The sequence below is a fragment of the Thalassophryne amazonica genome, chromosome 13, assembly GCF_902500255.1.
Source record: "Thalassophryne amazonica chromosome 13, fThaAma1.1, whole genome shotgun sequence".
In the NCBI taxonomy this organism is placed as follows: domain Eukaryota; kingdom Metazoa; phylum Chordata; class Actinopteri; order Batrachoidiformes; family Batrachoididae; genus Thalassophryne; species Thalassophryne amazonica.
Window position 1 is genome coordinate 37,583,946 of NC_047115.1, and position 27,473 is coordinate 37,611,418.

A 27,473-nucleotide genomic window follows, 5' to 3' on the forward strand; every position below is an offset into this window, starting at 1 on the left:
GGTAAACAGTGCTTTACGCAGGAGCGAGAGAGCTTGCCACAGGCTTATCCAGTAACATTCACAGGAAAACTAATCAAGCAATCCTGATACTCGCACACTGTTTGAGCACGTGAGATTGTATAAGAGGCTCTCCGTCTGCTCTGTCTGCTCACTGCTGCGCGTAATGCGCAGGGCACATTGGAGCAGCCAGGGGGCTATTCAAAGGGGCCAGCTAGTAACACATCACTCCTAAAAACAATCTTTGGTGTGTCAAGTTAGGTGAAACTGCCCTATGATTGGATTTGGGAAAATCATGTGACGGTGAACCAATTCTGATTGGACACTCACATTGCTCACGTCATCACACAGCTTCTCTAAGGAGTACAAAGATGGTGGACGGTGGCTCAAAAGTCCGCGCAGTTAACTTTTCAGCAAAAAAAAAGTAAGTTTCTATCTCATATCATTAAAACGTTATTTATAATTTAGTAAAGCTTGGTCTCAGCCATTGTATATGACGGGCGTCAGGCCCCAGAGGCTTAAACACTTAAATCTGTCTTCATGAAGTTAGATGCAAAAATGTTGAAATTGGCCATATCGTGCAATGATAAAGATTCTTTTAAAAAATTACTGGATCCGGATTGTGTTCCAGATCATTACGAAAATTTAATGACTTCTAAGTTAGGCCAAGATACACCCCTGGTAAAAATTGCATTGAAATCCGTTGAGGATTTTTTGAGTAATCCTGCTAACAAACCAACCAACCAACCAACATACGGACGCGACCGAAAACATAACCTCGTTGGCAGAGGTAACAATACCGAACACTACTGAACAATGCTGAACAATGCCGAACACTACTTGAACAATGGCAAACAGTACTGAACAATGGTGAACAATGCCGAACACTACTTAAACAATGGCAAACAGTACTGAACAATGGTGAACAATGCCGAACACTACTTAAACAATGGCAAACAGTACTGAACAATGGCGAAAAGTACTGAACACTGACACCTGCAGGTATAATGACTGGTTTTAAACTCACCAGGTGAAAAGCTGAGGTGTCACCAGACCAAGCACTCACCCGCCGACAGTGTCTCATCACAGCAGCCACCTCGTCCTGGCTTAGTAGCTTCTTTGCTGTGCCCTCCACATGCTGCAGGGTGTCAAGCCGGAGCAGCGGGCTGCCATCCTTCAACCCAGCACGGGATTCTCTGGGGGATGAAAATAGCTGGAAGGGACGATTCCGCTCCACATCTAAAGAATTACAGTGAAGACTAGAGTAAGTAAAACAATCTGTAGAACAGAACATTAAGGATGAACATTCTTAATTTTTTGTTTGTTTGTTTGCAGCTTTATTTCATTGACATCCTGTTCAGCTGTGAGTCATTGTGTCAGATGGACGTGCTAGTGGTGATCCCTGTCTTATATAGCCTGGATTATATAGGCCTCAGGGTCTATATAACCTTCAATTACACTTTGCAGTGCAGTGGGACCCAGACTAGCACCGCTCAGGCTCACCCACCAACTTTAGCAGCCCTGGAGCATCCTTGGCGGCCCTGATGTTTTACAAGGACACCGGAATACAAACCCTCCTAAAAGAGATACCAACCCACACACTGCTCAAGATCATAATCGCCTGTAGAGCGTACATGCCCCAAAAAGTGTCCCAGCTTGCAATCTCTCCCTGCAGCTACTGGAACGTATCCCAGAGTCAGTCCCCAATTCTTAGTTCTTTATTCCTCGTCTTTATCCTTCTTCTTCGTCTTCTTTATCCTCCTCCTTTTTTCTGGGCCACAAACACCTCCCACTTGGTGAAAAGAGCAGAGCAGAGGATGTACGTCCTCAGTAGGCTGAGGTGAGGGAGCATCCTCTTTCCAGTTCTCACCACCTTCTATAGGCCAGCTGTCACCAGCATCCTGATGAGCTGGATCACCTCTTGGTACAGCATCTGTGGGGCCTCTGATAAGAATTGGCTTTGCAAAGTGTGGTGAGGACAGCTGAGAAGACCATCGAGGTCTCACTTCCCTCCCTTCAGGATATTTATGAGGACAGATGCAGGAGAAAAGCCCTCTGCATTGTTACCATCCAGCTCATGGACTGTTTGATCTTCTGCCATCTGGCAAGTGATTTCACTCTGTCAAAGCAAATGTGGCCAGAATGTGCAACAGTTTCTTCCTGCAGAACATGAGATTGTTAAACAGACATTAATCATTGCACAACACAATATGGTGGTTAAACATCTATTTATTTTTTATACCCACTTACTCCGATTAAGCGTCACAGGGGGCTGGAGCCTGTCCCAGCAGTTATAGGGCTTGAGGTGGTGTACCCGTTGCAGGGCCACATATAGACAAACAAACACATTCCCACCCACATGCACACCTACGGACCATTTACGTAAATATTCCAATCCACTTAACCTGCATGTCTTTGGATGTGGGAGAAAGCCGGAGCACCCGGAGCGAACCCACGCAAACACGGGGAGAACATGCAAACTCCCCACAGAAAGGCCACAGGTGGGAAATGATCTGATGACCTTCTTGCTGTGAGGGAACAGTGCTTCAACAATTCAATCACATTAACATTTTTCTTAGCTTTTGCATTGCTGCGTTTTTAACTTTACTTTTTAAACTTTTTTAACTTTTAACTTTGCACAGGTATCTTCTAACTGCTGTTATTATGCTTTAAAATAAAAATAAAAAAAGATAGGATTTAATTATGTTCTTGAACATGTCACTATTTATGCATTCATTTAATCTTTGCATGACAGTTGCAATTTTGTTCCCCTGTGCATATGTTTTTATACATACACAGGTGAACCCTGTTAACTGGCTCATGCGTAACTCATGTTTCGGGTTTACTCACGGTCAATTTGTGGACCCCGAAAACTTAAACTACTGTATAAAAGTCAACGTTTCCATCAAATTTGACCACTTTTAGGAGGGGCGGACGTGTGTATAAATTCCGGCCCAGTCTGAACTGGCGGGAAGGATCTAAAGAGGAAGGTCACATCCAGATCCATAAATGAAAAACTCACTCCAGATGAAGACGTCATCACTATCCAGGAAGGAATCATGCTCCAAATGGTTGAAACTATTGTAATATGGCAAAGTAAACTGATTTTAATTTTTTTGGTCAACCTTATTAACTCACGATTTCAGGTAACTCGCAGTCCTATTTTGTGGACCCCAACTCGCACAAGTTAACAGAGTTCACCTGTATATGGATGGAAATATAGCAAACTAGAAGCACTCTGAGAGTGCAAACCTCTGCCAAGGCCATAGGGTCACTGGTGTCACATGGAATACCCTTTGGCAAAGAGACTTATTCCACGTCGTTTCACACATCTACCGTCATGTTTCAGATTCAGTGGTTAACCCTCTGGGGTCCGAGGGCATTTTTTGGACAGTTCACCCGCCTGGCATAAATGTTTTATTATTGCTGTTACAGCTCTCCCTGCATCCCACAATCAAGTTTATTGTCTCTTTTTTCAGAACAACCTGTACTTTCAAAATATATATGCTATAGTTGTGTTTTATAAGTGTAATACAGGTTTACAATCAGAAATAAGAAAGGTAAAGTAAAGTAAAAGTAGCTTTAAAGTAAAGCGGAAAATAATTTTCCACACACATTTATTCAAAACACAACAAATTATTTATTTTTTGAGTAATCCTGCTAACAAACCAACCAACCAACCAACCAACAAACAAACAGACGTGACCGAAAACATAACCTCCTTGGCGGAGGTAATAAACTTGAATTTGGATACTGTAGTGTGGAGCCAGATAAGGGTCTCAGACTCCAACTCTGATGGAATACCAGTCAGTCACAATCTCCTTCCCCAACCATGACTACTGACTGCTAGGTGGACTGACACAATGCAGATGAAGTGTCTGTCCAAGAATACAGACTGGCAGCATGACCAGGAATCAAACCCAGGTCTACAGATAGGTCGCCCAGCTACAAAGTCCTCACCTCTGTCATTGTGGCGGGATGGCGATTTGGAGCGGCTCTTCTCTTTCCGGTCTCTCTTAAACAGCAAGTTGACAAAGGTTTTGGAGCGCCGCAGGCTGCTTCGGCTCTCTCCTGTGGTCTTCTCTTTCTCTTTTCTCTTCTTCTTCTCTCTGTCCTCTAAAAGGGAAAAGCAGGAAACAAATTAGTGTGCACAATCCTGGCTCAGTTTATCTAAATCAACATATGCCTACTGTCTGCAATAACCGGATTTAGCATCTGTAAGGATCATGTAAGTATTTTCTCAGCTACATTGTGTTGACATTATGCAACGGTGACAAATTATACTAGAAGTCAGACCTTCTGCTTGTCTGCACTTGCTGATGAGACTGGAATTTATCAGTCTTTGTAATGCTACTGTTGTGTGGGCCGCCAGAAGAGGAGGTACTGCTGGCCCACCACCAGAGGGCGCCCTGCCTGAAGTGCGGGCTTCAGGCACAAGAGGGCGCTGCCGCCACGGACACAGCCGGGGGTGACAGCTGTCACTCATTATCTCTTGACAGCTGTCACCCATCTACACTTCATCTTCTCACTCCATAAAGACCGGATGTCATCTCCACCTCGTTGTCGAGATATCATCTACCTAAGGAGGTAAATTCTCAGCCGTTGTGATTGTCCGTTACAGACAATATTTTTGCTTGTGCTACTTTTGCAGTTGGGTTTCTGTGAGTGCTTGTCGCTGAGGCTGAGTTGGGACTGACGCCTTCTCACCCCAACGTTTGATAAATACACTTACAACTGCACGTGCCAGCTTTCTGAATGAGAGGTGGAGGTGGAATATCCACCACAAGTGTTACTGGGTGTTCATACACCCACATCTGATTGTTTCTGCTCCTCGCCAGCAGTACCAGATCCGACACGCGGAGATGGTGGCCACCTGGGGACTCGGAACTTGGCGGCTCCAGTATTTTCCAGGTTCGGTGGCGGAGGAAATCGTGTGGTTCCGGTTCTTCTCAGGACAGACGTCTTCTATCCTCGAGCCTGCCCACACGACACCTTTGTTGATTGATTTTTGTACATATTCTGTAATCTGCTGTGTTGAGTTGTGCTATTCACAACAGTAAAGTGTTCATATTTGACTTCCTCCATTGTCTGTTCATTTACGCCCCCTGTTGTGGGTCCGTGTCACCACACTTTCACAACAGGATATCTCGGCCAGCGTCATGGATCCTGAGGGGCGTCACCTGGCTGTTGAACAGCCAATGGAAGAGCAGGGTGCACAGGCGTCTGCAGGAGGCGTGATTGGTGAGTTGCAGCAAATCCTCACCGCCTTTACTGCTCGGTTGGATCAGATGACCGAGCAAAACGTCATCCTTAACCGCAGGATGGAGGCTCTCACCGCACAGGTGGAAGCGCGCGCTCAGGGCGCTGCTGCAGCTTCTCCTCCTGCCAACCCTGTGCAGGATATCGACGTTCCACTGGTCATTCAACGACCCCTCCCACCATCCCCTGAAGCATACATAAGCCCCCCAGAGCCGTACGGGGGTTGTGTGGAGACGTGCGCGGACTTTCTTATGCAGTGTTCGCTCGTCTTTGCACAACGTCCCGTAATGTACGCGTCTGATGCTAGTAAAGTAGCTTATGTGATTAACCTGCTTCGAGGAGAGGCACGCGCTTGGGCTACGGCGCTTTGGGAGCAAAATTCACGGCTCCTTCTCACGTACGCTGGGTTTGTGAGGGAGTTCAAAACAGTGTTTGATCACCCTAATAGAGGAAAGACCGCTTCGACAGTGCTGCTGTCAATGCGACAGGGGCGTCGGAGCGCAGCCGCTTATGCAGTCGACTTCCGCATTGCGGCTGCGAGATCCGGCTGGAATAACGCTGCGCTCCGCACCGCCTTCATAAACGGACTGTCGTCGGTCCTGAAGGAGCACCTGGTGGCTAAGGATGAACCGCGGGATTTAGATGGGCTTATCGATCTCGTTATACGGCTAGACAATCGGTTGGAGGAACGCCGTCGGGAATGGGACGAAGGCACCAGAAGGCACAGGGACGTCTTCAGCCACTTCCTGTGCCTCATCGCCCCTGGTCCCACATCGGTCTGGATTTTGTCACGGGCCTCCCGACGTCCCAGGGCATGATGACCATCTTCACGATAGTGGACCGATTCTCCAAGGCAGCCCACTTCGTGGCCCTCCCGAAGCTCCCCACGGCCCAGGAGACTGCAGACCTCCTGGTCCACCACGTCGTCCGTCTGCATGGGATACCTACCGACATCGTCTCTGATCGTGGTCCCCAGTTTTCCTCACACGTCTGGAGGAGCTTCTGTCGGGAACTGGGGGCCACTGTGAGCCTCTCGTCCGGGTATCACCCGCAGACCAATGGACAGGCAGAACGGGCCAATCAGGAATTGGAGCAAGCCCTGCGCTGTGTGACGTCTGCACACCCGACGGCCTGGAGTGAACATCTGGCCTGGATCGAGTATCCGCATAACAGCCAGGTGTCTTCTGCCACCGGCCAATCCCCATTTGAGGTGTGTTTGGGGTATCAGCCCCCATTGTTTCCCGTGGTGGAGGGAGAGGTCGGTGTGCCCTCGGTCCAGGCCCACCTGCGGAAGTGCCGTCGGGTGTGGCGCTCCACCCGTTCTGCCTTGTTAAAGGCCCGGACGAGGGCGAAGACCCATGCAGACCGCCGGCGGTCCCCGGCCCAGCTTACAAACATCCAGTCAGCTCGGAACATATAAATGAGAGTTGGATGAATTGGGAAAAAAAAGGCTAATAACTCAACAGACGAGCAGCGGCTCAGGTGAACGCTCCGTACGCTCTTACAGAGGTACAGCAAGTGGGCAGCAGTGATTTATTTTTTAACTTTACACTCCGGGGCAAGTTCTGTCTGGGGTTTAAGTCAGTAGAGAAGACTCTGGTTGTTCTTGTTAAGTCCTGGAGTGATTCATGGAATGAGGAATCATTCACGTCAAGGAGAACTCTCTGAAAGTTCTGATGGATTTTATTACACAGTACCTTACTCACGTTTACAGAGCTTCGCTGTGGCCGTGGAACTCAGACAGCTCTGACTGTGGATTGGCTATTTACTCAAACACAACAAATTCCAGACCTACAGAATAGGAAATATGGCCCACAAAGATCAATGTAGTTTGATTTTGGTGCCTAACACACACTACCCCAAATAGTATCCACATGCTGTTTGGTATCTATAGACCTACAGGCCAGATCTGGGAGCATGTTCTGCTGCTGCACTTCATCCAGATCTGCCTTGGGTCCTGGAAAGCAACCATCCAGACAGCCACCCTTTCATCCCATCTTCACCACAGTAGCCATCATTCTGCTACAGCTTGGTGACTAGGGTCTCCAACACTGAGGCACCAATACGCTAGATCTCTCCCAGAGAAGCATGCCACATGGTATTATTGTCATAGCTGACATTCCCTCACAATGCCAGTAGTACAGAAGTAAAAAGTACTTATGGTATAAGTATGCTAAAATGCCCTCGGCCGTATGAGCCTTGTGTTCTTTATAATTTGCAGTTGTTTAATTAATTATTAAGATCCTGTTGTCTTATGTACAATTTGTACATGTTCAATTAAGCCTTTCAATCAGTCAATCATAACAATATTTAAACAATATTTACGTTTTAAGGGCATCTGCAGGAGGCCTTACATGTGCGTGTACATGAGCTTTTGACAAGAGCGGAAGTTTTGCAAATGAAGGAATATTTGTTGATCACCCTCTGTGCATTTGTGGGTATTAATGAGATAAATTTAACTCCATAGGAAGTTAGCTTTGCATTAGCAGAAGTTAGCTTGCATGCTAACACCTCAAAATGTCTTGTAAATGACTCCAGAGGTGTTATCATGTTACAAAAACAGCATTTTCAGTTTTAGAAGTGTTTATTTCTCACTAGCTTTTACATAATATATGACAAAGAGGTTATATTTACACACAAAAGAAATGGAGTTTTGCAGCTAGCTACCAGCCTGTGATGTCACCATGCTAACATCCGCGAAATGAGTTGTAAATAAGTTGAAAGGTGTTATTAGGTTCCAAAAATGCCATTTTCAGTTTTAGAAGTTAGTATTTAGTTTAGTATTTCTCGCTAGCTTTTACATAATATATGAGGGACATGTATATTAACACATCACACAGGTTTTGGAGATTTGTCCCGTGTCGCAGACTGAACGGTCCACCCCCCCCAAAAAAATTCTGTCCTGCCTTCACTGCGCATGCGTCATTTGGTACGACAGCAGCTCATCTGAGACTGAGTCTCTATACCTAAACTGATCAAAGGGAATAATGTGATTATTAACCATCAGATAACAAGGTAAAAACCTCTTAAATCATTCTAAAGTCACTTTAAAGCAGAAACAAGGCCGTTTTAAGCAGAAACGAGGTGATAATCGGTGAGTCGCTACTGACGCTTTGAAATGACAGAGGCGCAGTGAACACAGCAGCAGCACCAGCTCTTCTGGCTGCTGCCCTCTGATCGCTTCTTCCGTCTTTTATTACGGAATAATGTTGAATTTATGTGGAAATGATTGCTGTATAACAGCTTCAGATATCTGTCGCTGAGATAGATGATGACTGGAGTGCAGTTTGAAGCAGAAACGCGGTGATAATTGGTGATCTGACCCACAGAAATAACGGATGCGCAGTGAAGGCAGGGCAGACCATTATTAGGGAGACACTGATGTCACGGTGCAGCTCTACTCTGATTGGCTGTCACCCCCGCCACTCAAAAACAAAACGGAACAGATTGAAACAGAATGTGACTTTTTGACCTTGTATGTCAAGGTTAGCCATCTTTGAATTTGTCCAAAGTCTGCATCCCAAGAATGTTCCCTGCGAATTTGAAGACTGTGGCAGTAATGGGACTGGACTTATGCTGAGCACAGACCGATGGACAGACGGACCCAAAACCATCGCAATACCCAATGGCCATATTTGATGATGACCTCAGGTAAAAATGGTACCCAAGCATCCTCAGAAGAGACATAATGGCAAAGGAATCCAGTCATCACCTTAGGTCACTTATTGAAATCCAGGTCTCACAACCATACAGCAAGACAGGAAGCACCATGAGACCCTAAAGACTTTGACCTTCGTTCCCTGCAAATCTGTTGGTAACACCAAACTTTTCTGTCCAGGAACCTCTTGACTACATAAAATTTTCCCAGTCATCTTTTGTTGTCAAAAACCAAGGAGCCAAAGACATAAATGTCACTGCCAAGATAAGTGAATCATTCATCAATATTGGCACATTTACCACATACATATGCACTTGTGACGGCTGAGTCCAGGAAGTCACTGAAAGCCTGGATCTTAAGCTTGATTTGAGACAACCACAAACCCAGACTCTCCATCTCCTCACTCAGCATTTCAAGGGCTGCAATCAGGATATCCACTGATTCTGCAAAGTTCACAGCATCATCCACGAAGTCAAGGTCAGTAAACCTTTGCTTGCTACAAAGGCACCTAAGTTGCTGGACTCCACAGGTCAAAGACAGTATAGGTCCTACAGAGTTGGATATGCCGCACAGACAAGCATTTCCAAATAGGAGGATTGACAGGTTACAAACCTTCAGACATCTGGGCTCCAGTGTGGAACTAAAAACATATATATATCATGAACTCCACCACCTGAGCTTGCAGATCTCACCTGACACAGTAATGTGACTCTGGGAACGTCTGATTGGCCTTTGTGGTCTGCTCAGGTCCAACAGCACAGCTGTCTTCGGGGACTGTTTGAAGACTTCCTGGTCTCCTGATGGCATTGTCCTTGTCTGGACCTGCCTTCTTTCACCTGTGACTCTTGCTTCTCTCTGTCCTTCACCTTTCCCACGAACAACTGTGTCCTTCAGCAGCACTGTGGCGCCCACAGACCGAGTGGTTTCCAGCCTGTCGTGGTTGGAACCATTAAGGGAGAGGTACTCTGTGTAGGTTGGGGGTTGAGGGTCAGTCTGTATGGCGGTGTCAGTGGTTCTTTCGATGCTGGATGGATGTTGGGATTCTGTGGATAAGGCAACGTCTACCATTTCGGGGCCAAAGACAGGAGGAAAAAGAAGCTGGGAGAGACCACTGACAGAGCCGAGAGGGGTGCCAGAGGACAACGAGGACACAGAGGAGGTCGAGTCTGATCCTTGGGATGAGGGTGGAGGAGCCCCATTGGCTGCTGTAGGAAAAAAAGACAAAGAAATAAAATAGAAAAAGGGGTAGGATGTAGTTACTAACTTAAAGCAACAAGTACAATGTGTTATGTAACAGAACAGCTGCTACGACTGAACACAACTCACTCATGAACGTACAACATTTACACTGCGAATACAGTTTGCAAAAGTAATCTTCCTCCTTATGTTGGACACCTTGTTTGAAACAAAACCTGTCTGGCCTCACATCCTCTTAAGCTCCTCAGCTTTTACGAGAGAACATGATCCAGGATTTATTTTGTTTACGGCTATTGGTTCAATGTCCTCATAAACTCCCGCAGAGACGCTCTGCTCCAGACAACTGAGCTGTGTTTCAGCACACTGAATTAATCTGTCACAACCACTCACATCACATCGGAAAAAGGCAAGTCTGACATCTCTGGAGACTACAAATGATGGTGTGTCCAGTATACTGGACACACCATCAAAAGCCATCAAGAACAACAAAAGGACACACCATCAAGACAAGCAAAATACACATCAGAACATATTCTGATGTGTATTTTGCTGTTCAAACAATCCAGTGCGAAATGTTAGAGAACAATGTTCATGAATCAGTGACAAAGTTGAAGTTGCTGTTGTGGCTGGCGTGCCTGGCTGGCTTTTGTGTGTCTTCTGTTTCTGTCTTTTGGTTTTCCTCCCAGGTGGTGCGCATTTGGGACTGAGTGGCTGTGTAGCTGAGTTTATCAGGACCTCACCCTGATCACCTGAGGCTGATCACCTGCGGCTCGTCAGGACTCACAGCTGTGGTGCATCTACATGGATTGGAACATGGTGGCATTTAAGACTGGAGTACACAGTGTGTATTTGCCAGAGACTCGACCTTGTGACCAGACGGGTGAGATCGTCGTCTCAAGAGCCATCTCATCATCAGTGGATGCAGAGAACGTCCAGGTTTGATGCATGGTCTGTGAAAGAGGAGGGGGTGAGGTCTCACGCTCGTCAGCACACTTCCTGAGGTACGTTAGATTTCGTGACTAACATTTATACAGTCAGTAAATGTGGTGTCCCTCACACCTTATTGTATTGAGCTGTTATGTTGGTCGTTTTAATTAGCTTCCACTGCAGTGAGTTTGTGAACAGGATGTTCCATGCCTGCAGGTTGGGAAGCTGATTAGTAATTAAGCCAGGAAGTGTTTGCTGTTTGTACACCTTTGAGTGGTCTCTCTGTGTGTTGAGTGTGGACTCACAAGATGATTTCTTCATTCACAGACTCGGTTTTGTAGCGGCCACCTGGGGGGTGTCGGCGGGGTCCTGGGGTCCGAACTGGTTCTGGCTCTGGACCGTTAGCGCTGCTGGGAGCGCTGCTGGGAGCGCACCGCAATCCACCACGCCAGACCGCGCACTTTTATATTTATCACATCACTGTTATGTTTATTAAACTCTGTTATCCTTTGTACCGTGCTCTGCTTATTTTATACTGGGTCCTTCAAATGCTGGTCGGTTCTCCGGGCTGCGTCCGACACATAACAGTTGCGCCAGAAATGGATCTTTCAACAAGACAACAACCCTAAACACTGCTAAAAATCTACTAAGGCATTCATGCAGAGGAACAAGTACAATGTTCTGGAATGGCCATCTCAATCTGTGGTGTGATTTTGTGTGGTGTCCATGCTCGGAAACCAACAAACCTGAGATGTTTTGTAAAGAAGAATGGTCCAAAATACCTTCAACCAGAATCCAGACTCTCAATGGAAGCTAGGAAGTGTTTAGAGGCTGTTATTTCTGCCAAAGGAGGATCTACTAAATACTGATGTATTTTTTCTGTTGGGGTGCCCAAATTTATGCACCTGCCTAATTTTGTTTAAATAATTATTGCACACTTTCTGTAAATATTAGAAACTTCATTTCACTTCTCAAATATCAGTGTGTTCATCTGCTATATGATATATTTAACTGAAATTTCTGATCCAGACAACCAATGATTTATAAAGGAAAATCATGAAAATTATCAGGAGTGCCCAAACTTTTGCATACAACTGTATATATACGAGGGCTGTCAATAAAGTATAGGTCCTTTTTATTTTTTTCAAAAACTATATGGATTTCATTCATATGTTTTTACGTCAGACATGCTTGAACCCTCGTGCGCATGCGTGAGTTTTTCCACGCCTGTCGGTGAAGTCATTCGCCTATGAGCACTCCTTGTGGGAGGAGTCGTCCAGCCCCTAGTCAGAATTCCTTTGTCTGAGAAGTTGCTGAGAGACTGGCGCTTTGTTTGATCAAAATTTTTTCTAAACCTGTAAGGCACATCGAAGTGGACACGGTTCGAAAAATTAAGCTGGTTTTCGGTGAAAATTTTAACGGCTGATGAGAGATTTTGAGGTGATACTGTCGCTTTAAGGACTTCCCACGGTGCAAGACGTCGCGCAGCGCTCTCAGGCGCCGTCGCCAGCCTGTTTCAAGCTGAAAACCTCCACATTTCAGGCTCTATTGATCCAAGACGTCTTGAGAGAACAGAGAAGTTTCAGAAGAAGTCTGTTTCAGCATTTTATCTGGATATTCCACTGTTAAAGGAGATTTTTTTAATGAAAGACGTGCAGACGGGTCCGCTCGTCGGGACGCAGCCGGCGCGGTGCGGCGGCACAGGAAAAACACCTCCGTGTTGATAACCATTTGTAAAATCCAGGCGGCTTTTGATGGCTTTCAGTGGAGTGAGTATATGAGAAATTGTTTAACAGTTGGGCATGTTCCAACTTGTCCTTAAGGCTTCCAACAGAGGTGTTTTTCCTGTGGCGGAGCGTCGCAGCGGCTGCGAGCCGACGCTGCAATTCGTCCATATGTCTTTCATTAAACAAATGTTGGGAAAGTGTAGGAACACGGACCCACAACAGGGGGCGCAAATGAACGGACAATGGAGTAAGTCAAAATAACAACGCTTTACTGTTGTGAATGTGCACAACGAATACAACCAATCACAGCAATGGACAACAGTCAATTCACAAAAGTGTCGTGTGGGCAGGCTCGAAGATAGGAGACGCCTCTCCAAGGTAAGACCGGAACCACACGGCTTCCTCCGCCACAGGACCCCGGGAATACTGGAGCCGCCAAGTCCCGAACTCCCAGGTGGCCACTGCCTCCGCGTGTCGGACCTGGTACTGCTGGCGAGGAGCAAAGAACAGTTAGATGGGGGCGCGTATGCACCCAGGACTCCGAACAGCAGGAAAGGTACCTCCACCTCTCGTTGGAACAGTAATCCAAAAAACTAGCTCAATCCAAAAGATGCACTCTATTTGCTTTGATACGTTACCTCTCTGGTAGAAACGATATCTCGGCAGATGAGGTGGAGATGCCGTCCTGCTGATATACCTCCGTAGTGATTGGGATCAGCTGTCTCCGGTGATGGGTGACAGCTGTCATCCTGGCTGCTCCTGTAAGGCGGCAGCACCCTCCGGTGCCTGGAGCCCGCACTCCAGGCAGGGCGCCCTCTAGTGGTGGTGGGCCAGCAGTACCTCCTCTTCAGCGGCCCACACAACAACAAATCTCCTTTAACAGTGGAATATCCGGATAAAATGCTGAGACCGACTTCTTCTGAAACTTCTCTGTTCTCTCACGATGTCCTGGATCAATAGAGCCTGAAATGTGGAGGTTTTCAGCTTGAAACAGGCTGACGACGGCACCTGGGACCGCTGCACGACGTCTCGCTCCATGGGAAGTCCTTAAAGCGACAGTATCACCTCAAAATCTCTCATCAGCCGTTAAAATTTTCACCGTAAACCAGCTTAATTTTTCGAACCGTGTCCACTTCGATGTGCCTCACAGGTTTATAAAAAATTTTGATCAAACAAAGCACCAGTCTCTCAGCAACTTCTCAGACAAAGGAATTCCGACGAAGGGCTGGACAACTCCTCCCACAAGGAGTGCTCACAGGCGGATGACGTCACCGACAGGCGTGGAAAAACTCACGCATGCGCACGAGGGTTCAAGCATGTCTGACGTAAAAACATATGAATGAAATCCATATAGTTTTTGAAAAAAATAAAAAGGACCTATACTTTATTGACAGACCTCGTACTTTGCACTGGGATACCAATTAAACAACTGCAAACAATGAGGAAACCAATGCTCATATGGCTGAGGGTATTTTAGCATTGCATTATATTTTTTACTTTAATTTGGGCCTACTTTGACCCAAGTATGGAATTTTTACAATAATTATATCAAGAAATTACAGAATCACCTATGGTTACTATTAAATACTAACTTAAGGTTATGTATCACCTTTCACATGACTTTTGGCTTTGGATGACCTTGAATGGTCAAACTCAAGGTTATAAATGTTTAACTCAAATAGCTTGGAGACCATATGGATGAAACATGGTGGACAGGTTGTGTGTTAGTCAAGGACAAAGTGATTCAGTTTTAAACAGAATTAATCAAATGTCACACAGAACCAAACATTACGGTATCACTGAATCACAAAGAATGAACTTACATGAACACTTGCCAAACATGTAAGGTGCAGGTGTTGTGCTCTCTGAATGCTGCTTCTTGTTTTTGTAGTTGTTGTTTGTTAGTGGCCATTTGAGGAAAAGCCCAAATTTGAAATTTCCAAACATTAAACAAAAGCAGTGTTACAGAGTATTGTGTCTAATTTAGTAACATATTTGTTGTATTCGCCTGACTGCCGCCTAACGTACTGTTAGGCGGCAGTAATGTTTGTTAGCTACATTGACTTTCTTCGTTAAAAGAACAAAGGTCAAAATCACTGAACTGTACTTTGCCACAGCCTTCAGCAGAAAACTATCACTTGTTAACAGTAAGCTTATCACTGTTTGTCCACGGTGCCGTAGGTTTGTGCAAACTTTGCACTTGTTTTTTTTTTTATTGTGCCAAACATTTTTTGTACAGTTTTTTTATCTTCTAACATTCTGTATCTGTTTCTTGTGAAATCAGATTGTGAGATATAGAAAACATACATTTGTCGAGCCATCCGTATTCTGCCACCATCTCCTTGTATGCAGGGTACCGTCCAGCTTCCTGTTAAAATTAAAATGTTATCATAAGCACTAAATAGTCAGCATCATCACTTTGGCATGAATATGCGTTACAAGAAGTACATTTCCTTGATGACCAGATGTGAGTGTTTACTTCAATCTGTGTGATTTTGTCTCCCAGAAAGATCTCATGCAGGACTGAAGGAATGCATAAATTTAGACTTTCTGCTGATTATAACCTGATCCCTGACCGCCTTTGAATAATGAACATTGTCCCTGGCAGTTTTTCACACATGGAACCTGAGATCAGAGGTGTAAAATGAGCACATGGCAAAGTTAGAGGACGCACATGCCCCAGTGCACTGCAGAGCAAACACATAATCACATGCACAATCCCTCTACCTCAATATAAGATGGGTCACGTGTCGTGCATGCATGTGAAGTCTCACACACACACACACACACACACACACACACACACACACACACACACACACACACACACACACACACACACACACACACACACACACATATGGAAGTCGAGGGCAGAAAGCCAGCTGTGTGCTTTTCATGAAGCTGTTGGAGTGAACTGTTGTTACACATTTTACACTCATCACAGTCAAACGGAACACAGACACACATTTCTTTGAAATACTGCTTCAAGTTGGAATGTGTCTTTTCTGTTGTAATAACAGCTGAAAAAGTAAGTTTGATCTGAAACCAGAGTTTAGATCAGGGGTCTCAAACATCTGGAGTAGGGGCCACATCTGGCCTTGGAGTAAAATTCATATGGCCAAACCTCACGTTTAAAAAACACTATTAAATCTGACCCTCAGTGTGTGTGTGTGTGTGTGTGTGTGTGTGTGTGTGTGTGTGTGTGTGTGTGTGTGTGTGTGTGTGTGTGAGCGAGAGAGAGAGATATATTCCTCAGCTTTGGAAAAGCCTATGCATATGCCCTCTAAACTGCAGTGAGTGAATGAATGAATGAATGAGTCCAGCCCCTCCACAAACAATTGAAAATGACAAGAACCTCTTTTGCAACTTTAAAGCACCACATCAATCGAAAAGGAAGTTTGTTTTAAATTAATTTGGCATTTTCAGTCTTTGTAGCAATGGTCAAGAGAGAAAGGAAATTGAGAAGGAGGCACCCTGGTCTGGAGTTGAACCCAGGAACGCTGCTAGCTGCATTCTGCACTGCCAAAACAACTTTATTTTTCCCAAAATAATATCCAGTGGACATATCTGCCACCTGCTAGATGGTGGTTACTATATGCTGAATTGATGATGGATTAGAATCAGGTGTGGCTGTGATGAATTTATCCATGAAAGAAAAAACAAAGCAAAGGAAGTGGCCAAATGTCAAGTTTTGGCCCTGATCATCAGGGCTTTGATTCTGTTTTTCCTCCTTTGTTTTGCTCACCATGTGCCCCAGCTTTGTTTTATTAGTTATTTTATTTTCATCATGTGTTTATTCTCTGTTCTGTTTTGCTTTGTCATTTTGTTTCTTCGTTACTTTTATTCTTTGGCCATAAGTTCAGTTCCGTTCTAGTTTTCTTCACCCGGTGTATGTTTGCATTACTGATCATTAGTTTATCACTTGTTTATTTTGCTTTTCTCATTTGTGATATCAGTTATGCTGTAATGTCAGGTTTTGTTTTCTGTTACCATGTAGTCTGTTTTTTGTAGTTTGTATAATCACTTTGTTTTCTTAGTCAGTTCCAGTTTCATTTTGCTTTAGTATTTATTTTTCCATTTATTCTCCGATCTGTTCTCATGTACTTGTTCTTCTGTACTTATTATATCTTGGTTCGCTTTTAGTTCTCATGATTCATGCTCTGTCCTGGCCCTCTTCATAGTTATATTATATTCTGGCCTAGGTTTCTGTTTGATCTCTATTCTCAGTTTTTTTCCTTCACCCCATTTGTTTGTGGTCACTCCACGCTCTGCACCTGCCATTGTGTCTTTGTCTTTCACTTAGTTTCCTTCTGCTTTGTGTTTCTATTCACTCTCACTCTTGACACCTGCCACGCCCCCTTTCTAGATCATTCACCTCACATGCACCTTGTTAACACCTGTCTGTTTAAACTCCGTCCAGCCACCTCACCTCTGCCAATTTGTCCTCATTTGTACACATCCTAGCTCTTGTATTTAGTCCTGTTTTGCCTAGCTGTGTTTTTGAAATCTGTTCTGTGTTTCTGATTATGGCTTTTGCCTCATCCCTGAAAACTGTGTTTGCTTGTGCCACTAACCCCTGCTTGATTATGACTGCGTGTTTGCCTAGCCCTGTTTGTACCTTCGCTCTGCTGACTGACAACCTGTGTACCGAACCCGAGGCTGAAATAAAGATGGCAACTTCTTTTACACCTAAGCCTGGTCTGGGAGTCTGCATAGAGGGTCCACCCTCTTCGGGTGCCTGGCACTTGTTCGGGATGATAGTCAAGCAAGGTATGCAAAGCAATATAGTTTGAGAGAGAGAGACAGACACACAAAGAGAGGAGAGAGAGAGAGAGAGAGAGAGAGAGAGAGAGAGAGAGAGAGAGAGAGAGAGAGAGAGAGAGAGAGAGAGAGAGAGAGAGAAACTGTTGTTTTCTGATTAACAACAACCCCACAAGAAGAATTTTTTTAAAACTAAAGCCGACTTCTTCTTCTTCTTCCACCTGCCCTGTCCATTGTGGAGCTCTGATAGTTATCACTGAAGTTACCACTTTAATGTGACAGCTTTGATTCGGTACTGCACTCATTTTTAAGTTTCTTCTCACCCTGATGGTCAACATGACGTGTGTGTGGCTCTTCAGGACCTCTACAGCGTTACTGTGGGCGATGTCATCAAAGCTAACCCCATTGGCTGCAAGGATTTGATCGCCCATTTTGATGCCGTGCAGTTCTGCAAGACCACCTGGGTCCAGCCTGAAGACACAAATACACACACAGAACAGAGACATTAGGAGTCATACAACACAGGATTATGTCTTTTATCAAATAACCAGTCCATAAAAATGTTTTGAAAATAATGGAAAATGTTGATTAAAAAATACCCAAAGCCCTGGCCTATACTCTTAATCCTTGATATTTTGTCAGAAAAACAACAGAAAATTCAAAGATATTTAATTGACACCTGTAAACAAGATAAAAGCAGCAAATGGAGCCAAAGAATGTCTAAAATTTTTGCTTGATAAATTAAATAAATGATGAATCAATTATCATAATAATTGTTGACCTTTAAGGGAAACTCCTTAAATGTTTGACACTGCGTCATGTCAAATAATTATTCATAATTCACTTTCTATACTCCTATTCCACTTAAGAGGTCACAGTGGGGCTGGAGCCCGGTCACTGGGCAAGCAGTGGGATACACCATGACCACATATAGACAGACAAACACATTGATATTTACAGTCAATTTAAAGTTTCCAGTTCACCCACCCACTGCATGTCTTTGGAAGTGGGAGGAAGCCAGAGCACACAACTCCACACAGAAAGGCAGGAAGTGATCCCAGGACCTTCTTGCTGACAGGCAACAGTGCTAACCACTAAGCCACCTTTCTTAATTCATTAATGCCATACTATATATAACGGCTGAGTAGATCCTGGTAATTTGATTGGTGCTTTGTATGTCACGTGACATAGATTATTCATTTGTGTTGCTGCATTTAGCGTGCAAATTTGGTTCCATACGTTTTGTACCATTGCACGCTGTAAACCCCACCCACTAGTGGGGGCAGCGTTTAGCTAAACATGGCGGAGTTGTTTTTGCTGACAGACAACGATTTGAAGGAGCTAATTGATGGTGCTAATTCTTCTAACACACACACACACACACACACATACACACCCAAATCCACTACGCTGTAAGCCGTCTGGAGGCATGAAGAAGATGAAGTTAGGATGAAGAGTTGGACTAATTTCTGACATGATTTTTCACTGAAGTCTTTTATTTATTTATTTATTATTTTTGGAAGTCAGTGCACAGCATCACAGATTACATCATCAGAATTATTTTTGAGCTATCTAACTGTTTTTCCAAGTTGACTGAGAACAATTTTGGACTCCTATTTAAAGTTCATGTTGGACTGTTAAGCACCAGTGACAAACACTAAAATGTAAGTCCCTTTTCTGTTCTTTATAAATTAATAAAATATCAAATGACAAGGATCTATTTTAGCCATTATATAAAACAAATAATGAATGTTTTTACATCCTTTTAATGGAACAAATATTTAATTCGGTGGAAGCTGGAATGTTCCATTCCACTTGGCTTCGCCTCGTTGAATGGAACATTCCATCTTTTACCTCATGAAATACCACTGAACTCATAAACATTCATTATTTGTATAATATATGGTTCTCTGTGGCCTTTGACATTTGAACACAGGTTTGTATATGTAGGTGATCTATGAGTTCATATTAGTGTTTAATAGTAACTAAAATACCATTCTAATAAAGGAGTTTTACCTTTCAAGGTCACCCTAGGTCAAAGGTCAGGTGAGGAAAGAAAAAAAGTGATTTATTGAGTTATGTTAGTGTTTAATAGTATAGTAATAGTAACTGTAGGTGTACTTTTAAAAGCCAGTCTGAATATCTCTTTATATAAGAACTGGATCAAAATACTGACTTTGTCCTGTGACCTTGACCGTGAACTAATTCCAAATAAATAAATAAACAAATCACTGTCCTTGGCAGATCCTAATTCGTTTCAGCAAATTTGGTCCAAATTGGATCAAAATGCTTTGATGGACATGGATGGACACACAGGATCAAAAGCAGTACCCCAGCATGTGCTGCTTTGCACAGGTGTACATCAGCATTCATTGCTTTCTATCCATTCACTGGGGCTGTCTGCAGTATGTTCTTCTCCTTGTAGCTGTCTCCCACTGGTGTGTCTATGTTTTCTATCTGTCTACACACCTGCAACATATGTAGTAATCACACACCTGTTCCCCATTCTGTCAACAGTTTCTGCCTCTATCTGTCTTTCTTGGTCCATTGCTGGAATTGTGCTGGTGTTCACATTGCTGGTTGTCATCATTTTTCCTCACTGCTCTTTGTTATAGTTCCAAATCCTTCCTACCTGTCTGTGCCCATTAGTTTGTAGTACTCCTGCCTTCATGCAACAGCTGATCATCATATTTTTCATCCGGTCTGTCTGTCTTGTCCACTTATTAACCCCATCCTGTGTTCTGAACCTGCATCACTACAATCAGTCATTTATATCTGCAACCACTTATGCTAAGTAACAATTTTCAGTTGACCTAGTAATCCTTCTAACAGGTAGTTTCACTTGTAATCTAGAACCCCTCTGATGTAAAATAAATACATATGTCAAATACACTGTGTTTCTACTAAGACTTGCATCATACTTAGAAATGTATATTCCCAGACCAAACTCTTTGCCTCCTCTGATGTTGAAGCCGAGACAGTAGTCGTCTGATGTGGTGAAGAGATGCACGATCCTGCGGAGGGCGCTGTCTGAACTGGCTTCTGATGGTGTTTGGCTGCTGTCCTCCACCACCATGCGCCTGTGAATCAGATCCACCCTGAACACAAATGTAGACATGTTCCGTGACCACTGAGGCGTGATGGACTTACAGTGGCACTCGCATGCATGCAAACATTCACACACAGTGCATTTCCATTCTCTCATGCCCGTCGGTATCATTTAATCAAACAGCCATAAAGGTCACAGCGGTAATCCAGCCACTACTGCCACATGAAACCAAGATACAGAATATCTCTAATGAAAGATAACCATGAGTGTCATCTGCAGTCAAGTGACGAGACACAAAACAAAGCCATGCAAAGGTCAGTGGTGGTGAAAATGAAGTGGTGGCCCATGTGTCTATGCGTAAACACTTTCTTGTGAATATAACTCAAGATCAAAAGATGTGAGACACTATGGCCCAGCACACACCTTTATGAACTCAAAATTTTGTGGCAATTGATTTCCTCAATATGTTTGAGTTCTGCTAACTTTTTTGGGTTGACCGTGTGTACTCAAATTGAAGGACATGGGATGGATCATCCAGTATTCTTCTCTTAGAACAGACTGCTCATAAACACTTTTGTGTGGTTGATGTTCTTCCTTCCTGATTCCTTTCTTAGCAGTTTAGATTTCAAGTGTACTGGTAGGTTTCCATACCGTGCCTGTACTCCATGTTAGTTATGAAAAGGTATGGACACAGTTATTTTTTTTTTTACCCTGGCCTCATCAAATGTGTATTGGTAGGAGTTTTCCTTTCAGGCCACAAAATTTGGGGGACCTGAGTAGTTAAATGACACATGCAAGGTGGACTCAGGCTGGAGATGAGCTAATTAAGGTTGATGTGGGGCGGTGGCAGGGGTAACTTGTGCATAAATGTGCATACTAATGAGTAGGAACTTTGGAAGTCACCATGTATTTCAGTAGAACTGATTGATGGAAAGTTAATATTTATGCTATGGGTGCTTCATGCGGAGTAAATGATGCATAAAATTGCATTCTAAGGAGAACCTCAATTTGGAATCCTGGATATATCTCTAGGGTTGCTGAGCAGCGGCACACTCATATTTATGTAACTGGTGGTACCCCATGTGGAGAAGGTGGTGCAAAAAGAACATCATTTGCATAAATTTGATGATCATTCAAAAGCAACACACTAGACAATCATGTTTTGGGGAGTTCTAATGTGAAGTGCATGAGGGTTAAAATTAAGAATTTTTATTTTTAATGCATTCTGCATACATACATACACATACTGCATACATACATCTACTGCACCATATACCATGTAGCTTTTAGTTTTGGCAGCAGTTGACTCTTTTATTCTTAAGCTGCACTGTGCAGCCTCACTGAGCCATGGTCTCACCATGTGGTTTTCTCCTTGGAGTAACGGATTCCGGGGATCTTGCCTACTCGTCTCACCACCATTCTCAGCCTATTATTGCCTGTCAGGACTTTCACAGCGCTGCTCATAGTGATGCTTTCCATGCTGACCCCATTGACCTCCACCAGCTTATCTCCCACACTCAGCCCAGCCTGCACTGAAAACACAGGGAGAACTCAGCATGGGACGTGGGACATGGGACATGAACACCAACACCAAAACATACTTTGGCATTAACCTGCAGAGCTGTCGTTCTCCACCTTGCTGACAAATATACCAAGTCCATGTTCACAGCCCCCGCGGACACTAAAGCCCAGACGCCCATCAGAACTCTTGTCTACTGTTACTGTGTGAATGTGTTCATTGTCATCCCCACCTGCAAACACACAAACACATATTACTCTATCATAAACATGTGCACATGCACACAAGCACAGAAAAGAGATCTCCAAATACAAAAACACAATAAACTGGTGGGATAAAGAGTTGGGTTATTAATGCGCAGACCTGACTTTGATTCCAAAACACATCACCTAATTATTTTTAATTGCCAGTATAGGTAGACAAACAAACAGGAGCAAAAACTGTAACACAACATACCTGGCACAGGCTATTTTCAAAAATGATCACTGAACAAAAAGTTGTTCTTCATAGTCTGTGGGATGAATAATGAATTATGCACTTTGTTGCACCCCCTTGTAGCATCAGTTTGATGGTACCAACATGTTCCCAGCTCATATAAGATAACATTTTCACTTGTTGTCATTGACACGACCTGGCAGGTAATTTTGACAACAATCAGTTAACCTGTAGGCACACAATAAATACACAATTAAATATGCACATGTACATGCATTACTAAGACTGTGAAGAAATAACTGCGATTAGTCATATAATGTAACTACACTATATAGTGTCACTAAAAAGCAAGACCTTAATTAAAAGAGCCAGTCAGTATCAGCTTCATAATGGTCTGAATAGATTATCAAATATTTTAATTTATTTTCATTTATATAGTGCCAAATCACAACAAAGTTGCCTGAAGATGCTTCACAGAAGTAAAGTCTTACCTTAGCAACCCCCAGAGCAAGCACACAGACTACAGTGGTAAGGAAAAACTCCATTTGAGGAAGAAACCTCAAGCAGACCAGACTCAAAGGGGTGGCCCTCTGCTTGGGCCATGCTACCGACACAAATTACAACATTACAAAACAATTCACAAAACAAATATACAGGAAATGCTGCCGGTGCACAGGACAGGAGGGTTTCATGAACAGCTGCCACATCCATCTCTGGATGGAGCCGCACCTCAAATGGAGAGAAAAGAAAGAAAGCAGAATCAGGCAACAGAAAGACAACAAACACAGTAGAATTTGTCAGCATTAAGCAACAAGAAAAACAAAAGAAATACTAAGGTGTTCAACGGCCACTACCCCTAAACCTCACTAAAAGATCCAGAATTTAGATAAAGTTGAGGCCCTGGCCCGCTCCGTTTCCTAATAAAATGAATTAAAAGAGTAAAAAAGCACAGTAACATACTATGCCAATATGCTAGCCAGGCGAAAGGGAAAATATTCTTAATTCATAATTGGGAATATTCTAAATTCATAATTGGGATTTGGATGTTCAAGTAGAACTGTTAAAAGTGTTTTTCACTGCTCAGCTACAACTTATCTAGGCTTATCTAGCCTCAAGGACAAATTGCCCACTGTTTACCTCCAATGGAATTTATTCAGGCCTTGGTGAGATTATTCAGCTCCATTCTTATCTCAACCCACAAAGACAATAAACTGACTTACACATGGATTGAAGCATGCTCCAGCTTTTCCCCTTCACCTCCCTTCCTGCCCCCCCTGCCCCAGGCCCCCGTTCTTCCCAAGCTGGCAGGCGGCGCGACTCCAGTTGCAGTGGCTACCAACACACTCACATCGCCTCAATTTGGAAAACGAACTGTTTCAAGTTTAGTGCACATAAACAATGTCAAATGTATATGTGTTGTCTTAATTCTGATGTGTGCCATTATTACGGTAAACAAGTAATAGCTGTGGATTAATTGCTGTTTGTCTGTGGAATGTGAGTGTGGCAATCTCATTGTTGTACTGACAATGATAATAAAGCTATCCATCCATCCATCCATCCATCCAAAATAAGTGTGTCTTAAGTCTGGGTTTAAATCTGTAAATTAATAATCTGGAAATATGGAAGCTCAACTCTTAATTAAATTAGAGCTTAAATACTGATCTCCACATCATGACAATGTTTTTGTACTGTGGTATGACTTACAGCATTCTCAAAAGTTAGAAAAATATTCAAAAACAGCATTACTGGGTGATGAGTAAGAAACCCATGTTGGTGCATTTTTTTGCTGAAATGAAAGGTGCCATTTTTTATTAATCATCAGAAATGGGACATAAACATGGTAATGCCATAAAACAACGTATAACAGTTATTTTAGGAATAACTAATTATACTCCACTTAGCGCTGAAAATGTGAAAAATCAAGTATAGTTTGGCAGAAACTTCAATAGACACATGGACAATTTATAGACAAATCTGAACCAGTAAATACTGGTTCAGATTTGTCTATACACCCCCTTATTGTGGATATCCAACCTTTTGGGACATCCTGGAACTACCAAGCCCATTTTCTTGCTGATCTGATGTAAAGACATGAACTCAGCTTTGTTTTTTTGAGTGACACAAAAGGCTGTAGTCAGTATTACCTGCCAGGTTATGCCAGTGACAACAATTGGGGAGGTGATGGTCTAGTGGTTAAACGTTGGGCTTCAGACCAGAGGATCCTCCGTTCAAAACCCAGGCAGACCAGAAAATCGCTAAGGGCCCATGGGCAAGTTGTTCCCGGTGAGTAGTGAGCACCTTGCATGGCAGCACCATGATATCACTTTGTTTGCGTGAACGGATGAATGTGAGGCATAAATGTAAAGTGCTTTGAGCTTCTGATGCAGATGGAAAAGCACGATATAAATAAATGCAGTCCATTTGAAAATGTTATCGTATATGACCTAGGAACATGCTGATACCATCAAACTAAAGTTACAAGTGTGTGTGTGTGTGGGGGGGGGTGACAGCCGTGTAACGAACTCCTTAACTGGAGCCTGGGCTGAAGTCTATCCCAGCAGTCATAAGGGCGTGAGGTGGGGTACACCCTGGACAGGATGCCAGTCTGTCGCAGGGCCACATATAGACAGACAAACACAGTCACACCTCTTGACCTTGCTTAGTAGAAAAGCTTGAATCTTCGACTGGACTGGGTTGCTTGACACGAGGACGTTTCGCTTCAAATCGCAGAAGCTTCCTCAGCTAAAATTCTCTGGTATTCTGACTTCTGTCATGACTCTTGTAGAGAAGAAGAATGAATTATTCTTATTCTTCTTCTCTACAAGAGTCAAGACAGAAGTCAGAATACCAGGGCAAGAATTTTAGCAGAGGAAGCTTCTGCAATTTGAAGCGAAATGTCCTCACGTCAAGCAACCCAGTCCAGTCGAAGATTCAAGCTTCTCTACTATGGAAACCACCTGGACAACTGAGAGCCTACACAGAAACACTCTTGACCTTGCTGTGGGGCAACAGTGCAAACCACTAATCCACCAGGCCACCTTGCTTGAAACAACATATGAAAATTATTTCCTTTTGTTTAAAAAAAAAAAACCGGGGTGGAAACAGCAAATGAAACACTGGTTCCAGAAAACAATTCACTGATTAAAATGCTTGAACTGGTAAATGAAACAGCTGTTTTGTAAATGAGTTACTGTTTTAAAATGCTGATATGTAGTGTTTTAAAATGTGGCAGACACCAAACTGGATCCTGAATTTCTGGCTGGCTGTAACTGAGCCCCAGGGTACTGAGGAATTTTAGCACGTCTCACACTCACCATCAGCAGGTGCGTTGATGAGGATGACCCTGCCCACTGGTGAGGAGGACCTCTGCCGGCGGTGGTGCTGCTTCTTCACCATATAGCGTGTGGTGGCGTGGGACCCCCCTGTCTGCCCTCCACTGGGGAGGTGGGGGTGGCCCCCTCCATTTGTCATCTTCCTCCTCCCGGAGGAAAGAGAGGAGTAAGCCATGCAGTGTGTCTGACTGTCCTTCCCTTATTCATCCAGACGGAGGAAGAGCTGTGGTCTGCTGTCACCGCGGGAGAGGTGTTGCCTCAGAATTTGGAAAAAAGGATGGTGAATGAGTGGAACAAGGACCTGTACATTCTTCCACTTGTTGGTCCACACTGAATGATCAATTCCACACTGCTGATTGCAAGATGTTTTCTGGAAGCCATTTTGCAGAAAAATGAGTCACACTGCCTCACTCTTTAAATTATTTTTAAAAATGTGCAACACTCATAGGAGAAAGGACATCTTACAAAAAGTTCTCCATGGTGTAATAATCCCATGATGGACTAAAGAATTTCTTTTTATCAGTGAGTTCCAACAGTTTCTTGCTCAGCCTTTGACTCCATTTCCACCAGGCACCACTCAGACGTGGTGCCTGGTTCCTTCGTCAGAGCAAACTGGTGAGTTCCCTCCAGGTCATGTTTAATTAAAAGGATATCTTTGTGAGAGAGCATGCTGCAGCGAAGACTGCTGTCACTGAAGCTGCAGGCTGGAAAATAAAAACATCCATTTAATTACTGAACGGAACAGAATATACAGATACTGTACTTTAACACACTTTGTTTAAGAAATTCCTTGTCATGTGTTGCTTTATAAAGCTGTGAATCAGCTAAAACATGATTAAAAAGTCACCGTGGGATTGAACAGAACAAACTGCCACAGTGTTACCTCGGACCGAAGATGACCTCTGACCTTACACACATTAGACACCTCCAGACTGTTTGTGCACCATTATTTTCTTTCTTCACTTTTCATAGAAGAAAAACATAAATCAAAAATAAATAAAATAAAACAAACATAAATAAAAAAAAGTCATAAAAACCAAGAACATTAAGACATTAAAAAAATTAAAGCAAATTATATGTGTGTGATTGATTTATCCTATGAAAAAAGTTATAGTTACAGTTATATTCTTTAAACATTGGAGTACATTTGAAAAGATCTTGTCATAACAGCAACACAAAGGTGCAAAAATACACTCAGGAACCACATTACATTAGTGTATGTTGGACAAACTGCACCGCCTAGTGGTCAGATGCTTTCATACCAACTGACTGAATCATGAATTTTGTTGTTTATGCTAAGAATAATTTTTAACGCATAAACTACAAACAAAAAGTCAAATTTTGCATCGTTTTTGTGCAAGCGTAAAAAATGGTTTGTCTTATTATGGAGTCTAATGCCTGTTGAATTATTTATTTATTTAAGTTTTTAAGTATTTTATTTAAGTTTACATGCTATCAATTAGAGTGGTGGAAGGTTGGAATGATAACCTGCAGTCTCTTGCAGTTTAAGTACTTTACATAAGAGGCCAGTCAGAAAAATCAGCTGGCAGTTTGTTTTGAAATGCGAAATTCTTAATTGTGTTATTGCGAAAGGTTGTTGCTCTGTGAC

The 27,473-nt window shown here is 43.3% G+C and overlaps 1 protein-coding gene across 1 annotated transcript in view; it reads right to left on the bottom strand.

Moving 5' to 3' along the window:
• Positions 1 to 26,205, bottom strand: part of LOC117523857 (PDZ domain-containing protein 7-like) — a 46,427-nt gene extending 20,222 nt beyond the window's left edge. Inside the window, exons 1-9 of the mRNA XM_034185469.1 lie at positions 25,847 to 26,205; positions 22,192 to 22,329; positions 21,936 to 22,110; positions 20,451 to 20,627; positions 17,853 to 18,000; positions 15,073 to 15,133; positions 9,607 to 10,119; positions 3,958 to 4,113; positions 1,064 to 1,236 (exon numbers count right to left, since the gene is read on the bottom strand). Coding sequence (XP_034041360.1) covers positions 1,064 to 1,236; positions 3,958 to 4,113; positions 9,607 to 10,119; positions 15,073 to 15,133; positions 17,853 to 18,000; positions 20,451 to 20,627; positions 21,936 to 22,110; positions 22,192 to 22,329; positions 25,847 to 26,039 — 1,734 coding nt within the window. The 5' untranslated portion in view covers positions 26,040 to 26,205. The remainder of the gene's footprint in view (positions 1 to 1,063; positions 1,237 to 3,957; positions 4,114 to 9,606; positions 10,120 to 15,072; positions 15,134 to 17,852; positions 18,001 to 20,450; positions 20,628 to 21,935; positions 22,111 to 22,191; positions 22,330 to 25,846) is intronic.
• Between the last annotated feature and the right edge of the window lie 1,268 nt (positions 26,206 to 27,473).